General features: G+C 37.8%; 1 protein-coding gene across 6 annotated transcripts in view; it reads left to right on the top strand.

Moving 5' to 3' along the window:
- EBF1 (EBF transcription factor 1) overlaps positions 1 to 20,286 on the top strand; it is a 388,671-nt gene that overhangs the window by 9,967 nt on the left and 358,418 nt on the right. For all 6 annotated transcript variants that reach the window (XM_039330252.1, XM_039330250.1, XM_039330251.1 and 3 more), the window contains exons 5-6: positions 8,127 to 8,200; positions 14,120 to 14,188. In XM_039330252.1, coding sequence (XP_039186186.1) covers positions 8,127 to 8,200; positions 14,120 to 14,188 — 143 coding nt within the window. The remainder of the gene's footprint in view (positions 1 to 8,126; positions 8,201 to 14,119; positions 14,189 to 20,286) is intronic.

Genomic DNA, 20,286 nt, shown 5'->3' with positions numbered 1-20,286 from the left:
GAGGGGGAGGGAAAGAGAGAAATTTATTTAATCCACATGAATTCCTGTTGATGAGCAGGCTGGCATGTTAGAGGAGGAGAATGGAAGCAATAATTAGCACCTTTTGGTTTAGTGCTGCTGAACAAGAATCATCATATATTTTAGATCCCAATCTGGGCACACTTTATTGCTCCCCATATTAAACTCTCATTGCAAATGATGGGAGGCTGGTCTGCTGTAAGAAATCAGAATTAGGGCATTAATGGCTAATTACACCTTGCAAGTCCAAAATGTCAGAGCCGAAGATGCAGGAAGTTGAGTATCTGAAGTCTTAGAATTACACGATTGCTTTCTCTATAAGTAATCCTAGAGCTGTAACCTTCTAGAAAAGCACTTATTCTCAGGTTACTTAGATGTATAAATTGGTAAGAAACAGGCTGCCATATTTCCGCTTTTGTTCAAATGGTTTTCAAAGCATGCCATATAGTGTAACAGTACCAAAAACTTCAAATATATAGACAGGTCTATAGGTATATCTACACAAGGACTAAAGTCCAGCTAATATTAGTTGATACTTAAAAACAAATTAGCGATACTTGAGTATAAAATAGCAAAGCCTATTTCACATTGTGCCACAAAGAAAATTAAAAATAAGCTACCATGGTTGTCATCTAGTTGTCCCAATGAAACAAAGAGGAGTGGATTAGATCTTTTAATATACTTCATAGTTATCTTGCTTTAGGTTGAAATGTTTTTATCTTTTTAATTAAACTTAATCATTGATCCTGTGTAAATTGTAGAAGAGCCATTTTGTAAGTTCTCCCTCCTCTGAGCCTTAATCCACGTTATTTTAAAATCCTCCCCAATTTTATGCAATCGATTTTGGAAGGTGTAATACAGGGGTGTCAAACTCACACGTGACGTGTTGCGACTTATCCTGACTTTTTTGCCATTGCCGGCAATGGGGTGGGCGCGGTTTCACTATCATGCATCTGGCCCACGGGCCAGCAGTTTGACACCCCTGGTGTAACACAAGTGAATGCAGGGAAAGACAGGAGCCATCATTCTTCACCTTCTTTCTGTTGATGGGGGAAGCACCTTTCTTGAGTAAAAAGGAATCTGGATTCAAAGCTGCATTTGAACCCTTGTATTCTCACTGGCTGTGCAGTGAAACAAATTAAAACTAAAAAAAGGAAGTAAACAAGTAAGTTCACAACATATGTCTTCACCTATGTGGGTTTAGTACCTAGTTGCAAAATTATTTTTAGTTCAATAATAATCTAACTTTATACACTGGGACTTTCACTTCATTCATTTAGCTCCTTTTTAAAATATTAATTCTGTGTAACAGCTGTACCCATCCCATTTTTGTGGACTTGAGGGCAACCTTCCCACTGGATCTAATGAATTGAGCATGGTGAATGTTTAGCAAGTAATATTTTAAAAATCCAGTTTTTGTTCAATAAGTACAACATACGTTTTCAGAAAAGAAGATATTTTAGTATCTTCCGAGACAGGAACCTGTCTTTCTGGCAGCTGCAAAAGTTTGAGATTTAAATTGCCTTTGTTTCCTTTGTGAAACCAAATCAATACGTATATTTCTGCAACCATGAGCACAGGCAGTGACTTTTAATCAACAGTTACACATGCATTTGTTACATTATACCCCACTACTCAGTATTTTTGAGGGAAGAAACAAAATAATGCAAAATAATCACTAAGAGCTAAGATACAAAGTACAATGAGGGAGATTTTGATTTCCATGAATTGAGAGAAGAAAAAAAAAACCCAAACCAAGTCTTATCTGGTCTTACAAGTGCAGTAGCTGGAAACTCCCAGATTTAAAAATGCATTTAATAGTGGAGCATGAAAGACTAGTAGACATTTGCTGTCCCCCAGTCTTAATTTAATACAAGATCCATTCAGTAAAATGAATGTAGGCAGATGCATTTGAAGAAGTTGCTTTATATTATATCAGACTCTGGCTCTAGCTAATATAATATTTCTTCAGAGTTTTTGACAAAAGCCATTTTTAACTCTGTCTTGAGATGTCAAGGACCCAGCCCAGAAGATTTCACATGCGATACAGCTGTTGTCTCAGTGAAGTAATAACACTTTCTACATCTTGTTCACCAAAAGAGCAATCTAAAAGATGTTAAAATGAGTGTACAATTGCAATTGTGAAAACTGCTGCCAGGGTACATTTCCCTAATCATTCTGTATTTATAAAACAGCCAGACCAACATCTCTCCAGGTCAAAATATGTTAATGTGAAGAAGAGGGAGGATTACCACTTTGTAACCTAGTTTAGGTACTTTCCTTTAATCCTTGTTTGATTCACAGATATATGCTTGAATGCACTCTGAAGCTTCATCAAACTTTCATTGAAAAAATAGTTGGTTTTCCCTGTTGCAAATGGAAAAGCAAAACTCCTAGAAGTCTTTTCTGTATATTATCCATAAAAAGGCCTTTAGAAACTGGACTCATTTTGTGCCTCTGAACATTTCCTTTTAATTCATACAGTTGCTTCAGTAATAGCTGGTGCTCAGAAATAGGAATTAGCCCCTAGTGCAGGGGTAGGCAACCTCAGCTCTTTTATGACTCATGGACTTCAACTCCCAGAATTCCTGAGTCAGCTATGCTATGCTGACTCAGGAATTCTGGGAGTTGAAGTCCATGAGTCATAAAAGAGCCGAGGTTGCCTACCCCTGCCCTAGTGCATTACAAGCCTAAAGATGTTCTGCACGTAAGCAAAAGGACTGCTGATGTTAAACACAATAGACAGGCGATTAGATAACCACACTGTTGACTCCATTTCTTCATTATGGTTGTTTAGCAGGTCTTCTTTTTAAATAGCTACCTGGAGGTTAAGTAAGCACAGCAGTTCCAAGGAGGGAGAGAAGGGAAGTAAAGAAAGAGAGGGAATTAAACCTGCTCATTCTTGTTTGCAGCTTCTAGGGAAGTTGAACTTGCTTCAGTTAAACTCACATTGACTTCTGTATCAACAAGACCGGCCTGAGAGCATGGATAATGGTGGAGCTTCAGCATCTTTAGTTCTTTCTTAGGGAAAATTCCTTTAGAGTCCCACTGTGCTGCATTAAATGTAAATCAATTATTCACTGTAAAATGACATCACCTTAGTCTTCGTTAGCTTTTTGGCAGTGCCCAGAAAACATGATAAATCAGCTGCAATTAAGTCTGTGGTATTCTTTGATTCCTGCACTCAAACTCCAGTTCTTAATCATCTGCCCCACAACAATGGCCATGCACAATGCATTTTTATGCTACTTATATTTTTAGGGTTTCAAACTTTGATTGAATTAAACTTTTGTTTTAAATGAAAGAACTTGAATCCAATTATAATACCCTCCTTTTCTCTTCATTCTTTTTCTGACTGTAACAACCTCTAAAGCAGTGGTTCTCAACCTTTTAAATGCCACGACCCCAAATCGGTCGTAAGTCGAGGACTACTCAACAGGTCGTAAGTCGAGGACTACTCAACTGGTGCAGCACCGTTTGCAGAATGGGACTTTTGACAGGCTCAGCAGGGCAGAGACAGCCTGGACAATTCCTATTGGCTTTTGAAAGCCAATAGAATTAGACTCTATTCAAGAGAGTCTATTCTATTGGCTTTCAAAGCCAATAGAATAAAAGTGAGTAGCACAGCTAAGGAAAAAAGGAAAAAAAATGGTGGACTGCGTTGTTTGGCGACCCCCGTGAAATGGTTGTTCGACCCCAAATGGGGTCCCGACCCACAGGTTGAGAACCACTGCTCTAAAGGATTCTAGTGTAATTTAAAGATATGATGTATAGTCAATTGTAATCAAAGAGTTTCCAGTGAGTCCAATAGAAAAATGTGTTGAAGTAAGTTCTTTAGGCAAAGATTTGCTGTTTACTAGGGTTAAATTCTACATATAGGCATGTGTTCAATGATTGGCATAAGCCTGCTGGATTCCCGTTTTCACGAGAAAAATGTTATGATTGTTATTTTACAAAAAAGCATCAATCTCAACAGAAGAAACTAGTTCCTAGCATTTTCATAGGATTTATTTGCATGTTCGTGGTCTAGATGCAGAACTTTATTTTCTTCATCATTTTCCCAGATCTTTTGTCAAGTGCAGAATATCAGAAGCTTAGGCAGTTCAAATGAATATGTAGGTATATTGTAAGCTAAAGCTCTCTACAAGAATCTGAACTACTAGTCAAAGCAAATTGGTGGTAGATAAGAGTCAATGGAATTCAAGGTGGGCTGGATTTAGATCTCATTTGGGCTAGCCTGGTCATCCCCTACATGTTTCTCCTTTATTTGGAGGTGTATAGCGTATAAGCATGCCAACACATTTACACACAAACTTTTAGCTGTATCTTAGAAATCTCCCCTCTGCAAGCAATTGCTGGATCACCATGAACTCTTTGAACCTCAGGGTCTACTATTGGGAGGTCAGTGACCACCTCTGCCCACAATGGACAGGTCACAGGAGAGGCCATAACCATGGCCTCTTGTTCAACTGACAACATCCCAACTTATCTGTGCTTCTGTACGTGCTCTTACTTATGTAGCAAGCATTTGCTTTCAGGATGTGGGGAATTCTGAGCAGGGGCCACTTTCAAAGTAATGATTTTTCCCATTTGCTTCTGATGTTCCTGCACTCCCTTGTTAGATTCTCCAAACAAGCTCAGCAGGATGGCAGGGACTGTTGCAAGTTTCACGAAATGCTAAATACACCGAGAATAGAATGAATGGCATGGAATATTGAGCTAGCAAACCCTGTTTAAGTTTGGAAGGGTACAGAATTAGATTACTCATACCTTCAGGTGCTCAGATTCTCTGCCGTTTAGGCTGCATTTGAGTTTCTCTTTTCAAAAAGTAAGGTTGGCATCCAGTGCTGTACAAAACTACAGCAACATCAGTGCTATTATTTATGGCACTACTAAATCATATTAAAATATAGTGTACTGTGCTGGAGTGTGATAATACTATGTTTAAGCAATTACTTTCGCTGGCTGAGATTCATGACTGCTGTGCTGCCTCCCCCCCCATCCTCTTGCCTTCAGTGGGCAGCATTTTCAATGGCAAAGTCACAGCTGTGCCAAATTACCTCATTTTATGGGTTATGTGATGCTTCTGCTTGTTGGCCAAGGCTGTTTAAATTTAACCCTCCCCCCCATCTCCACACGTATTAGAGAGTTTTATTGATTGTTTATGTTAAAGAGGCCATAACCAGAGGCATTGGTTTGAAAAGCAGAATTCTATTCCTTTAACAAGGATGTGCCAAAGAAGACTGAGTGATGCTGTTGGCATCGGATAATATGGAAAGGTCTCCTTGGTGGAAGCAATCAGGACCACAGGGCTAACTACAACATCAGCTATACTGAGTTATAAAATACCTGAATGTAAACACACAAAGAGATAAAGGTTCCCAAATTCTCACTATATGTTAGAAAGCAAAAATAAAATAATAATAAAAAAAAGCTTAGATGAATTTGCAAGAATAGGAGCCTTGAGGAATATTCACCTTTCAACAGTTGAATGAACCACAAGTTTTCAGGTAGGGTAACTAATTTAAAGGTTTATGTAAGAAAGAGAATTATTTGGATATAGTACAGGTAGTCCTCAACTTATGACCACGATTGAGCCCAAAATTTCTGTCCTTAAGTAAGACAGTTATTGAGTTTTGTCCCATTTCTTTGGGACAATTGATCACAATTGATAAGCGAATCACTCCAGTTCTTAAGTTAGTAACACGATTGTTAAGTGAATCTGGCCTCCCCATTGACTTTGCTTATCAGAAGGTTGCAAAAAGTGATCACTTGACCCCGGGACACTACGACCGTCACAAATGTGAATCAGTTGCCAAGCACCTGAATTTAGATCATGTGACTGTGGGGATGCCCCAGTGGTCATGAGTGTGAAAAACAGCCCAAAGTCACGTTTTTCAGGACCATTGTAACTTCAAATGGTCACTAAACAAACTGTTGTAAGTCGAGAACTGCCTGTAGTAGGACTTTGGATTGATGGAAGGGGCATTTTGTCAGGTTTTACATTCTAGAGAAATATGGCATATGGTGATTGATTCCTGAAGTGTTTTGGAGATCCATAAATGTCATTGCAGTTATAATGGAGGCATTAAAAACAAAGAAAGAAAAACCCACACCTAAAAGTACCATCTCTTTCTGTTGACATATGAACGGCGAGCAAATTAGGAAAGATTTGAAATTTGAAAAGATGTGATTTGTGAAACACGGGTTTACATATCAATAGACCAGGCTTGTATTCCTTCATCTGTTGCCTTGAGGAGGAGCGAATTTGAGAAGAGGCTTCTTTTCCTATTCTGGCATAACAAACCTGGGGAATGCTAATAAAGAAAAACACAGGAGCCTGGCCTTCCAGTGTAAACTGCTCATCCTAGTAAAAAAGGCGCTCACTAATGCTCGACTTTTAACAAGGTAGCAAGATGGCAAGAAAGGTTAAGTATTGCAAATGTGATCTTCAGCCCGGCAAAAATATCTGCCTCTGCACAGCAGTGTTCCCTGCGTGAAGCTGTTTGCCACGTTTTATTGGACCTCAATAAATTGCTTGCTAGACATTTCAGCAAAATGCCTTTTCTTTTTGTTTGGCCAATAGGTGCCATGTCCCTTGTCTCCGTTCTTTATTGGCAGTTTGGTTGGCAATTATCAGGTGTGACCCGTGCTAGGGAGCGGTGGTGGTGGTGCAGGGAGGGGGGGCTGCCAGGAAGATTTCTCCTTTCCTAGCCCACTGACAAAACAGTTGTGTGCAGAGCCACGTTATGGTTCAGAGTTGTGTATAATCCAAGCACCTATGAAGAATCTGTGGTTGCCATCTAGACTAGTGTTGCGTAACTTGTGGAGTGAAATTGTAACTGGAAAAGCTGCATCTGTTTAAATGACCTCTTTTTTAAAAAAATGTTTATTGTTTCTTCCTATATGTCCATTTTATATAATCATAGAGTCCAACCTCTCTCTGCCACTGACTTCATATATAGTAGAGTGCAGGGGGACCCTGGAAGCATTAACATCCAATTCACAACTGAATTTAAGGGGGTGGAGCCCATTTTCACCTTGTGGCTTCTAAAGTAGGAGTTTTTAAAGCCACAGCATACTGAGGAGACCATAATGGCTGGTTTTCAGACAGTGCTAAGTCCCAGTGGGTGAACTCACATTGCAGACTAAGCCAAAACAAGCAACAAGAGTTTCTTTGCACGGTGGTCACTATGGCTGTGTTCACACAATCACAGTAAAATAGAATTCTTAATATTACAAGGGAACCTACCCCTTTTAATTTTGCCTGCCAGTGAGTAAAGTTAAGAAATATAGAGAGAAGAAAATGGAGCCCAAAGACAGTCAGTTTTTAACTGGTTAACGTTAACCCAAGACAATCACCAAAACACAGATGGAGCAGCTTATCTTTTTAAGCTGTGCTTGGTAATTGGTTGGCTGGGGAATTCTGGGAGTTGAAGTCCACTTCTCTTCAAACTGCCAACGTTGAGAAACACAAGCCTGGAAAGTTAGTTCTTTATATTGACAAGGCTCATATGATACTAGAAGGCCTATCCTGCCTATCCCGCCTTATCCTCTTGTTTTCCAGAAGTTGTTTATTTGCATTTATAGGAATGTAGTTTTCTTTAATTTGTTAGCACATTTAACCAGACAGGAGTTGTGAATCAGGTTCTGTACACAAGCTGTAGCTAGTTAAGTACACAACCGTGTTTTTCTGAATTAAAAATATAGTCAGTTTTCATTTTATGAATAGTCTCTCTAATGTTCTGAGTCTTTCAAGTTTTTTTTAACACTATTAAGTTTACGTTTTATTGAAAAGAACATTGCGGTTGTCTTGACTACTAAAAAAGCCTGCTCAGAAGATGTGCATAATGTGACGGTTAAAACAGAAGCGAGAATGCTGAATTGAAGCTTACTCAGTTCAGCTTCTGGATGCTGTAGCAACAAATCCTGAGACTGTTTTTTTTGTGTTTTTATTTTTTTCCTCAAGGATGCCATCTGTTTAAGCCAAAGTTGCTGGTTTGCAGCATAGTTATTCATTCATGACAACAATCATTTTCTCCAACTACATTCACTTAATGACTAAAAAAAAAAATACTATTCAGATAAAATTCCCTGTTTTCCTCTAGGCGATAGTATATGAAGGCCAAGACAAGAATCCAGAAATGTGCAGAGTTCTGCTCACCCATGAAATAATGTGCAGGTAAGAAAACTCTCTGTCATATCTTAATTAGCAAAGAGAAAATGACTGTCTCTCTCCAAAGCTTGGTTGATTCTAAAGTTGTTTCTGGATTTAAAAGCATTCTCAACTTTCCTTTGAAGAACCCCCAAATCTGCTCAGTGTGAGTGTAATAAGCAGGAAATGTGTCACTAAATGATCTCATTTCAATGACCTACTGGAGCTTAAACTTGAATAATATGATGAAAAGTGCCATTTGGTGATTGGAATCTTTATCCTCATGGAAAATGTTTGTGATGAGAAAGAGAGAGAGGGAGAGAGAGAGAGGAAGAGGGAGGGAGAGAAAGAGAGAGAGAGAGAGAGAGAGAGAGAGAGAGAGAGAGAGAGAGAGAGAGCATATCCAAAATGCAAATACTTATGAGCATCTATCCAACATGAACTTCACTAGGAAAATCATAACCATTAGGCCATTGCTTTCATAGCAGCCTTTAGTACTTCAGGGTAAATAAGAACATGGCTTTATTTTCTGCAAGGATGTGTCTTGTAGATTACTATGAAGGACCTAGTGGGGGCAAAGTAAAAATAAGGGTCTGGGTCCATAGAAGGGGATCTATACAGATAATCTTTGACTCACAACCATAGTTGGAACCAAGGTGGCTAAACAAGGTGGCCATTAGTTCAGTTTTACCTGATTTTACAACCTTAAGTGCAGTTGCTAAGTCAGTTATGTGGTCATTAAGTAAATCCAGGTTCCTCCCTTGACTTGGAAAATGGCTGGGAAGGTCACAGACACATGACCCCAGGACACTGCAACGATCATAAATACAAGCTGGTTACCAAACATCCCAAGTTTGATCACGTGACCATGGGGATGCTGTGTGAGGACCAGTTGTAAGTAATTTTTTTCAGTGCTGTGGAACTTTGAACGGTTGCTAAATGAATGGTTATATGTTGAGGACTGTCTGTAGGGACTGCCTACTTTAGCTGTCAAAAAGGACCTGGATGCTGCAGACTTTTGTGCTTATAAGGTTACTGTGATTTCTTCCTATCCAATAGGACCAACATCAATAACATATTTATTTAAGTTTCTTGGTTGCTCAATTCAAGCGGATTCTTTTGAAGCCTTGGGGAAGAGGTTATTGGATCTATGTAAAGGTTATGCTTGTAGTTGACCTCTCTCTCCCAACTTTCCATGTGACTCTGTTTCTGACCCAGCTTCTTAGAATCAGGTAAAGTGAGCAATCACCCTCCTTGGGTGATTCAGGCACAATCTTCTTCTCATTTTAATAACTAATATGCATTTAATCTTGGGGATGATGAAGGATCATACTTCAGCCGCCAGTGGTTGAATTGGTTTGTGTGCCTAAGAATAGCAGCTAAATCAGCATCTGCAATCAATTTTGGTCACCATAGTACAAAAAAGATGTTGAGACCTTGGAAAAATTTCAGAGAAGAGCAACTAAAATGATCAAAGGCCTGGAGACTAAAACATATGAAAAACGGCTGCAGGAATTGGGTATGGCTAGTCTAGAGAAAAGAAGGACTATGGATGACATGGTCTTCCAGTATTTGAGGGACTGCCACAAAGAAGAGGGTGTCAAACTATCCTCCAAAACACCAGAGGGTAGGGAAAGAAACAATGGTTGGAAACTGATCAAGGAGAGAAGCAACTTGGAATTAAGGAGAAACTTCATAACAATGAGGACAATTAACCAGTGGAACAGCTTGCTTTCAGAAATTGTGGGCACTCCTAACACTGGAGGTTTTTAAGAAGAGCCTGGAGAGTCACTTGTCTGAGATGGTATAGGTTCTCCTGCTTGAGCAGGGGGCTGGACTAGAAGACCGCCAAGGTCCCTTCCAGCTTCTATTCTATTCTATTCTATTCTATTCTATTCTATTCTATTCTATTCTATTCTATTCTATTCTATTCTATTCTATTCTATTCTTTTAGACGTTCTTGTTCTTGTATTCTTGCACTTGCTTATCTGTTTCTAGTCCAAAGTTCCTGGGAGTAAATTGATGGATTTCTGACTAGCAGTTGTTCTATACCAAGTAAAATTCACTAAGCAGTACCTGGAATGAAGTACAACACAGGGAACACTATTCTTTGGTTTGATATTATTTATCATGTTCAGAAAAATTTGAACAAAAGAAAGGTTGGGGGAAAGTCAATAAGAGCTGTAGATGACATTAACATGGATGGATAAGTTAATATCTCAGAAAAAGAATCGGGCAGAATGTGAACTGGTAAATATTTGGCAAATATTTTAGTAGATGTCCAAGTTTCTGATGTTAATAAAAACCAGGAGATAATTGTCTAGTAATCACTTAGTCTTAGTATTCCTCATTTGGCTTATTGTGAGTGTATGAATACATTTATTGGAGAATAGCTTGCCTTATGGGTTTTTTTTTAGATAGTAGGACAATTTCCCATCATTTCTGTATAGAATTTTAGCATAGACAAAAATCTTCATTTGTTGTGTCAACAATTCTTTTAAGTATATATTACAATATATATATATATAATTTCAGATGTGTCAAAAAGTATCTGAGTATATACATACATAAAATGGGCAGTTCCAGTGTCATCCAAGTTTATTATTATTTGTTTAAGCATTTATATAGAGCCTTACATAGTCACAGAGTTTTAGAAAGAACTCAGAAGACAACTCCTTAACAATGAATATATAATCAAAAAATAGCCTTGAAATAGAAGCAGTCAAGGTAGATATTCATGGATTAGGGGAAAATCCATGACTTTTTCAGCTACCTTTACATTGGAAACCAGTTCCAATGATGCTGATGTCTCTTGACTTGAAAACCCTCTACTCAGCACTGCCATCATTTATCTGTTTTGCTGATTTTTCTCTGCTTTGCAAAGCCATATGAGCAAATGGAAAAAAACCCCATCCTGATATTTACTTAAAACAGGAAGCAAGTATCTTAAAATATTTAGGTTCAATTTGAGTGTTCAGAGATGTTCACAGAAGTACATAATAGTATACTTGTATGAGGCTGCCTAATGTTATCCCACATATTTCTGATCAATTGTATTGCAGTCATATTTTTGACAAATAAGGAAACTTAGTTTTTGTTGCTTACACATCTCTAGATTTTCTGCCACTGGCTTTCTAACCGTGGTAAGTGCAGATTGGGATGTGCTGAATCTGCAACAGGGGTCCAAATGCAGTTTCAATTATAAGCATAAAATTAGAGTCTGTTCCCCATTAATCAGCCCAGCTAATTGCTATGCACTACCATTAGCCATATGGTGTGAAAGACAGCTTGCTCTCTCTAAGATGAAATTTCTTCATTCCAGAAATAAAACAGTGAAGGCCCATGCTTCAAAATAGCTTGTTATAGATACATAATTCCTAAACAACTTTCAACAGTGCCTTTGATCAAGACTAACATGTAATAAAACTGTAAGTTTATATCATCAAAATGGAATATTCACGAATAGGGATCCTCTGAAGAGAAGGAGACAAAGAAGAACACGTTAGAGAAGAAAAAGCATAGATGAGTCTGACTGTAAAGCCAAACTGGATTAGAATTTCATCCTGCTTCACTGTAAAACAGAGTTCCTTTCCCATTTGAGTCATAAAGGAGAGCAGGTCCTCATGCCAGCTTATGCTGCTCTGCATGCACGGAAGGTAGTAGAAATAATTTCAGAAACCTATTTACAAAATGTGCTGTACACTTGGCCCATCATGAGAATGTGCTCCAAATCCGCAATTTTCTATATTCAATTTAATTCTTAATGACATATTAATGTGATGACTATTTTTCTACAATTTCATAGCTGTTATATATGTCTATGGAGGGACAGGTTTCAAAGAAATAACTTTCCTAAAGCTACACTGTTAACACAATTGCAGTGAGGTACAAATCAGAAGCTGTCTACCTTACTGTTTTACTGCTTAAAACAAAAATGATGGGTAAGTTCTGGAGAGGATCGCTCAATGGATTTTCCTTTGTTCACTGTAAACTGGAGTTCATATTTTCATTCATTGTTAACTTATTAATTCTCCAATTATCAGGAATTTTAAAAGCTGCTTGAAACAATAATATATTATTCATGTCTTATTTATTTTATTTATTTGTGGGTGCTCCATCACTAGAGGTTTTTAAGAAGAGATTAGACAACCTTTGTTTGAAATGGTATAGGGCAGGGGTAAGCAATCTTGGCTCTTTTATGACTTATGGACTTCAACTCCCAGAATTCCTGAGCCAGCCATGCTTACAATGAGCCATGCTGGCTCAGGAATTCTGGGAGTTGAAGTCCACGAGTCATAAAAGAGCCAAGGTTGCCTACCCCTGATATAGGGTCTCCTGCTTGAGCAGGGAGTTGAACTAGAAGACCCCAAGGTCCCTTCCAAATCTGTTATTCTGTTATTTATTTGCTTGTTTCTGAGAAATATTGAAGTTTTAGTTGCCACCTCCTTCTCCTCCTCTCCTGTCTTCTTCTTTGCTTTTGAATTAGTCTTGACTCCTGGCGACTGCCTGGACGAGTCTCTGCCTTCTCCAAACAGAAGAATGCTCAACTTGGCTACCAGGTTATATAAACTTATAGGTTAAACCAAGTGGTATGCATGGGAATTCATGTCCAAGGCAGTTTTCAGGCTTCATCTGATATGAGAACTGGTCTGGTGTGAAATATCTCTGAACTATTTCCCTGTGTTCTGGTTCATTAATATTTTCCCTAAGATGCTACTCTTGATGTTAATTCCCATCATCTTCAACAAGCAAAAGCCATGACACCTGGTTGAGGGGGGGGGGTCATCTTATGGGAAAAGAGAATCCAAACTATTACAAAATTATAATAGGGTTACAGCATTTTTAAGAACGGGCTAATTTTTGCAAGATTTATGTTGCCAGTCAGATTTTGTTCATGTCTTATTTTTTAGCATTTATAAACTAAAGCCTTCCCTTATTTGTCTCAAAGAAAAGATGAGGCATGGGGATTCTATTCTGTTTTTTTATTTTATTTTACCTAATGGTATATTAGTTCTGGAATTTACTGTATTTATCTGAAAGAAAAAATAATAATAAATTTCCCCTTTCCTCAACAACTTACCTTTATGATGGGAGTCAGATTAATTTCAGTTTTACTTCATTAGTAGAAAATTAGGCTTTTAAAATATAATCTTAGCAGTGTGTGTATATGTTTAACAGAGCTTTATCTTCCTTTTAAGTAAATATGGTAATTTCCTGAAAATAGCAACAATGGGGGGAAAAACAAACAAACAAACCATGCAATCTGACCATTTTTCAGCACTTGAGGTAGGATGGGGCATGTCAGAGCAGAATTATATCATGTATGGAACTGTATTATGATATGCAACAGAACTGTAAATGCAGATCTGCCACTCATGGTTATATTGCATTATTTAACTATTTTCTTTAGTTTAAATAAATATATCTGGGAATACATTTGTTATGCCTTTTTAAAGTTGTTGGCTCATGCCCTGGGATTCTGGGCATCTTTTTGCTCTTTTCATTCACAAAGATTTCTTGGAATCACAGTGTCTGTTCATTTGGAAAAACCCTGATATTTTCAAGATTTTGAAGGGCAAAATCTTTTACACAGTATCTTTTTTTTTTGCTTCCCTGTGGGTGGCTGCTACTGCCCTTGTTTGAGGGCACCTTGAACCATCTGCGATGTACTTGGAGGTCATTAGTATCAGCCTAGAAACCTAGCCTTAAGAACTGCAAAAGTTGTGTCCTCCATTTTTTCTGCGTGCATGTGGTAGTTGTTGTGTGCCAGCTGTGAAAGAAGTCAAACCTAGTAATTAACCCATATGTGACCTACTGTATTTGACTGATTTCCAGGCAGGGAGAGCGCACGGTAACTCTAGCCAGCAATACCATCCTTCCTGTATCTGTAATGATGGTTTTTAGAGTGTAATAGCTGCACTAAATCCTCTCCTTCTTGCTCCATAGCCGCTGTTGTGACAAGAAAAGCTGCGGCAACAGAAATGAGACTCCTTCAGATCCGGTGATAATTGACAGGTAAGGGCTGCTGTTCTTTGGTGTAGATTTATTTTGAGAGGGTATTTGTCTGTTCGTTGCGCCACGTTATTACTGGAACGTCTGCCCTGTATTGCTAACGGCCGAAGGGCGATGCTTGTCTGTGGGCGTCATTTTGTGGTTTGTTTGGAATTAGTGAGCCTGCAAGGTTTTGATTCTCTGGGAAAGGCCAGATGGGGTGGAACTGGGAGAGAAGAGGCTCAGTGGAGGGTTCTGCTGAGAAACTCTGATTCATGTTCCTATGGAGGATATTTTTCCGTGCAACTTTCTGTGCCTCGATTCGCGTGCTGTGCCTGGGAAAGCGTTGGGAATATAAAATAATAATAGTTAGTGATTTATGAAATGTGGTTGGGTGCTTATAAATATTTAACTTTTTAAAAATGTTTGAAGCATTATCACTTTTTAGCTACAGTAGTGCTGTTGGATGCAATCTATCTATGTTGTGAGGTTTATTTTATTTGTGCATTAGGAGATCGGCAAACTTAAGATCCCTCCCCCCACTTTAAGTCTCTTTTCCTCTCCCTTCTCCTTTAAGGTCTCCAGCTTGTTTTCTTTGATTTGAGTACAGTTTTGATTGCATTGTTAGTTGATTAATTCATTTTCTCTGTCTTAATTATTATGGCTTCTAAACCAACCTAAATTACTAATCTGGCATGACCGAATAAATCACTATAGAACAATAAATTCACTGAGTTGATCTATATAATTTGCACGCAGCAGGCTTGCAAATTAGGCCATGCTGTCACCAAATAGTCTTCTTTACATTTTAATTATTGAAACTTGTCATACAGAAACATATGATAAACTATTACAGTGTCACAAATTATTCTGTGAGAGTTAGGTGACATGCAGAGCAGAGACCGAATGCCATCAGCTAAGCAGGGTGCTGAATAGGTGTAGAATAAAATGTCTCTTGTTGTATTATCTAGATCTGCCTTACTGGCATCCTTCAGATGAATTGGGTCTGTCATTTCCAGATTTGTACCCAAGGCAACTGGGAATTCTGGGAACTGTGGTCCAAAATATCTGGAGAGCATAAGGTTAGGGAAAGGCATCAAAGATATTGTGAACTGTGTTCAATTCATAAACATTTCTTTGTTGAGTTGTACTAGAAGTGTACAGCGTGGTACTGAAAGGTAGTGAAATTCTGTTGTACTGGTGATGAGAAAACATGATGTAAAAACAATAATTGCCTCTATGTCTAAATTCTAAACATGCATATTAGGGAGGAAGCTGTATTTAACTCAACAGAATTTACTTCCCTTTGTGCTGATAGTACAATTTTCTCTCTCTCATTTTTTTAAAAAAACTATATGAATTTGTAGAGTAAGTTTTAAGTAAATTCCAATTAGCATTACATAGTGTATCAATTGCATGTTAAGGCTTGAGGATACTTTTTTGGGTACATTATGAGGTTCTGTGTAATCTTTCTAAGCCAGATCTACACTCTGGCACTCCTGTAATACCTAAATAATTAAGAAATTATTGAACAATTATAAGATATTAAATATGGCACTGTCTGCTGTATTTTTGTATTCAAAAGATCCTTGAATCCTCTTTCCTTCTCCCAGAACATAAACAGACAAAAATAAATTTCCATTGTGTTTAAACTGAGAAGAAACCATGATAAAATCCCAATTTAAACCATGATTTAAAATCCTCTATTTTATTAAGCTGATGATTATGATTTTCTGCTTCCAGTTCACTGAGAAATGTAGATAAATAGAGGTTTCTTGATTGATTGTATTGCAAGGATTGCTGATATTATATGGACTAAGTCCTTGTTTGTGCTTTTTACTAAGAAATTATATTTTATCCAGATTATCCTTTCTGTCTTTTGTTTTCCTCCAGCTCTTGATCTGGAGAGTCACCATACTACAATTGTACAGAACTTTGATCATGCAGTATTTTAGCTGGTTCATAAAGATTTTTCGTGAAACTAAAAATCATGCTTATTTTCGTTTGTATTTTTGTTACTCTTACAAATGCTGCCTTGTCACCTACTTTGAATATGAACCGGTTAATCTTTGAAAATTCCTCTTTTGGTTTTAAGTGGTGATTTTGATAGAGAAGTTTGATATAACTGTGGTTTGAATAACATGTGATTTTGACCTGTTCCTGTGGGTTGCAGTGGCACAAGAAATTTGACTCAGCCGAGCTGTAATTAGCCTTGCCTGTGTTTTTGAAACAGGATTGGGTTACCTGAATTGCATTAGTGTGGCTTCTATTGTTGCCGCTTAGCATCTGTCCCAGTAGGGTACTTAAAACCTTTTTCTTGGCCAGGGATAGTTCAAACATTTACGCAAAAGAAAGTAAGTGCTTTGTACAGTTGGTGGCTCTGGTGACATTTACTAGTGTAATTTTCCCCTCTTGATTTCGAAAAATGTAAAGCAATCTGCATGGAACTCACATGTAAACGGAATACTTCACCAATTGTGTTAACATTAAAAAGCTGTCATGAGCCAGAACATATGTTGAGTTGCAGTCTGCTGTCACTCCTGCATGCATAAAATTGTAAGCTATTATGCCAATTGGTATGCAAAACCATGGTTTGCTTTTTTTGTTTGTTTGTTTACTGCCAAGTGGTCCTTTTATAGGATTAAGGAAGAGAGTTTGAAGAGACTTATGCCTGGCAGATTGTGCAACCTATTTGGCCTGAAGTAACTTTAACACAAAATGGTGACCTTGGGTGTTACATGTAAGCAGGGAGAAACCATTTTGAAATCATGTACATATTTCTATGTGTAGACGATCTTCCTTTTGCTACATTTATATAACTTGGTTTGAGGAATGCCTGGTGAGCTATTTTTTATGTATGTTATATACTATTATAGATTATTTGAAAATTAATAAATAAGAACTTTGATGTATACATATTGGTAATCTCTTACAAATGCTGTGAATGTCCAGGATTAAATGCTGGTAGAGGTTATATTTGTTACTATATCAGATCTCTGGGTAGGAGATCTGATATCTTCCAGATATTTTGGACTTCAGCTCCCCAGAGCATTAATTAGCATGACCATCAGCTAGGGCCTGGGGCAGCTGTATGCCTTGTGGCCATCACTACCCAAATATGTACTAGACTCTCTTCTACTGCTTCTTGTAATAGATTCTCTTCTATTGGGTACTGGACATTTCTATAATACTTTCTTTTGCTATTACTTATCTCTTACACTCAGTGCTTTTTTTCTAAAAAAAAAAAAAAAATGGTGCCGGAACTCACACACGTCATACAACCTGCCTTGCCTACCCTACAAGATTCCATCCAAAAAAGGTACGGGAACTCTGTTCTGGGCGTTCTATGAGAAAAAAAAGCCCTGCTTACACTAATTTATCACAATATGAGCTGTAAGTATTGTACATTAAGTGAGAGATTTCTGAACCCCTCTTGTAACTGTTTCCTGATTAATCTTCTCTGAGCTGCTGTCCTCCAGTTGTGTTGGTACTACAATGAACATAATTCCCAGTCAACATGGCCATTGGCCACAGCACTTGATATTGATGAGATCATAGTCCCAACATATTTGGAAGGCATTAGATTTTTGGAAGTTTGCAGAGGCCAGGCTGGGAAAGGACTGCATTTAAAGAAGCATGCTAGAATTGTATCATGGCCAAAGCAGTTCACATGGATGGGGGGGGGCGGGGGAGACAGAATCTTATAGGTTTGGTAGTGAATGCAGCTCATATGTATGTGGAGAGGTACCTTTTGCCACCACGATTGCAGTCAAAGTGCCTTAAAACCATATTATGTATTGTAATCATCTACTTTCACCATTATGTCTGGAAATGTAAAAACTGAAACTAGGATTTTTCACCAATTCAGTTTAAAAAACAAACAAACCTGGACATTAGTGGGAAAATATATGTGTGTCTATGTTCTGACACCCATTTACACATGTAGGGATCCTTCGGTGATACTATTATGTACATTCTTCAGCACAAATGTATATACATCAAAACAAAGGTGAAATGTCCATTGATACATTTTAAAGCTTACTGTATCAAAGATGACTATATATTAATCTTCAAAATGCTAATAAAAGCAGATCATTCCCTCAGTCCCAAAGAGCTAGTCCTTTGTGCATTTTCTCCTGGTTGTCATTTGACAGAAACAATCTGCAGTTTGTAGAAAATGCAACCATGTGGTAGAATCTGCTTCCAACTATTATTTAAAGGAGTGATGCTTTTCAGATACCCTCCCCCCCCACCCTTCTATAAAACTGCGTGTTATTTCATGAAGATGAGGAAGTGACACATCTTTAGAGGATGCACAATGATGCAAAACAACTTGATATGCAGCCATCTCTATTACAAGGGGCACAGGACATGTTCAACCTAGTAACAGAAAAAAGAAAGAAAGAAAAAGAAGAGAAAACTACTTCCTGTTACTATATTCCAAATCGACAAACGTTCCAACAGTGACTCCAATTTGAATTTAAAAGGTTTGCCATAAAATTCCTAGGCAGGACTGGAATACATTGTATTTTTATTGCCACATTGGATATTCTTACGTCTTAACCTCTTTTCTCCCATATAGTTATTCTAGTTCAATAAATAAAACCTCATTAGACTATTCCCATTTCAATGAGTTTATTAAATTTTACAGGAGCAATTAGCATAAGCTGTGCTAATTTTTCTGGAAGACTAATGAGAGAGCTTCTTAATTAGGTTTGCTTTGTAAAAATCTGAAAACATGATAATGAAAAAAAGTCACATAGGGTGCAGTGCAACAGGAAGGAAATGTCTTATTATTTCTTGATTTGTGAAGAATGGCTCTGTATTCTGGCATAGCCTCAAACTTAAGGCACACAGCAGTAAAAAAAAACCAAAACCCACCATGGTTGACTCCTTTTGAAACAGATATTTGGCCAAATCTCCTCTTTCCCATTTCATGGATGAATTGAGTATGCCCTGGTTCACTTGATTAAGGAATATATAGAAAAGAATTTCCATTTCCAATATGTGTAGCCAGATCACTGTAGTATAAACATATGTCCTAGTACATCGGATTCCATTAGAGAGGTCTATTGTGCTTCCGGTTGTTTGAGAGTCATGTTTACACTAGCATTGGAAACAAAAATCCAGATGTATGATCACTTTTGGTCCTAAATCTTTAGAGAGAACAGAACAGAGATCATTGATCCCTTTAGGCATCTCCAAACTTGGAAGGATATGACTGATGCAGCATCGCTCATAGTATGCTTACCCATCCCATTATTGTCCTTATGAAATACATTCTGCAAGCTTTTGAGATGCTTCAAAAAAACAAAACAAAACAAAAAAACAGGAGACCTGAGCAGAGGTAATTGTAGGACAGAAGAAATATTGATGAGAAACGCTACTTCTGCCATTCCTCTTTCAGCTCTTTTAAAAACGATTGTGTTTTTTTAAGTCATTGATATGACTTGCTGAAGGTTAGGAGTCATTTATTTTTAAGTTAAAAAAATTAGTCTGATGCCAATGTATTAGAAGTAATTTTGGAGCTGTTGTACATGCTGTGGTGGCACAGTGGTTAGAATGCAGTACTGCAGGCTAACTTATGGCTCACCCCAGGAGTTTGATTCTGAACGACTCAAGGTTGACTCAACTTTCCATCCTTTGAGGTCAGTAAAATGAGAACCCAGATTATTGGGAGCAATGTGCTGACTCTGTAAACCATTTACAGAGAACTGTAAAGCACTATGAAGTGGTATATAAGTCTAAATGCTATTGCTATTGGTATGAAGCAGAATCCATTGTGCTTTAGAATTGGCTTGAAGGACGTGTTAAACATGGAACTCCAAACACTTTTTAAAGAGGTTTGACATGTGTACTGGATTCTGGTGGAAGTTGGTCTCTGTTTTGAAAAGTTTTCCCTAAATTCTGAGCTGGACCAGCTAAGATTCTTTTGAGAGAAAACTGTCGCAAAGCCATTGCTTCTAGGAACCTTCGTTCTGTAATTCCAATTTTGCCTTCATCTATCTTTTTGTAGGTTTGAAAATGGAGTGTATTTTAAAGACCAATCGTGTAAGAGCACACGGTTGTCATGGGACAGTTCTCTTCCTTGAGGACAATCAACAAGATTAACACACCCTGAA

This window comes from Crotalus tigris, unplaced genomic scaffold (genome assembly GCF_016545835.1).
Source record: "Crotalus tigris isolate CLP2741 ecotype Arizona unplaced genomic scaffold, ASM1654583v1 scf7180000024427.8105951120:4207309, whole genome shotgun sequence".
NCBI classification, from domain to species: domain Eukaryota; kingdom Metazoa; phylum Chordata; class Lepidosauria; order Squamata; family Viperidae; genus Crotalus; species Crotalus tigris.
Note: the sequence above shows the minus strand (reverse complement) of the source record. Positions and strands in the feature narration are given on the sequence as shown.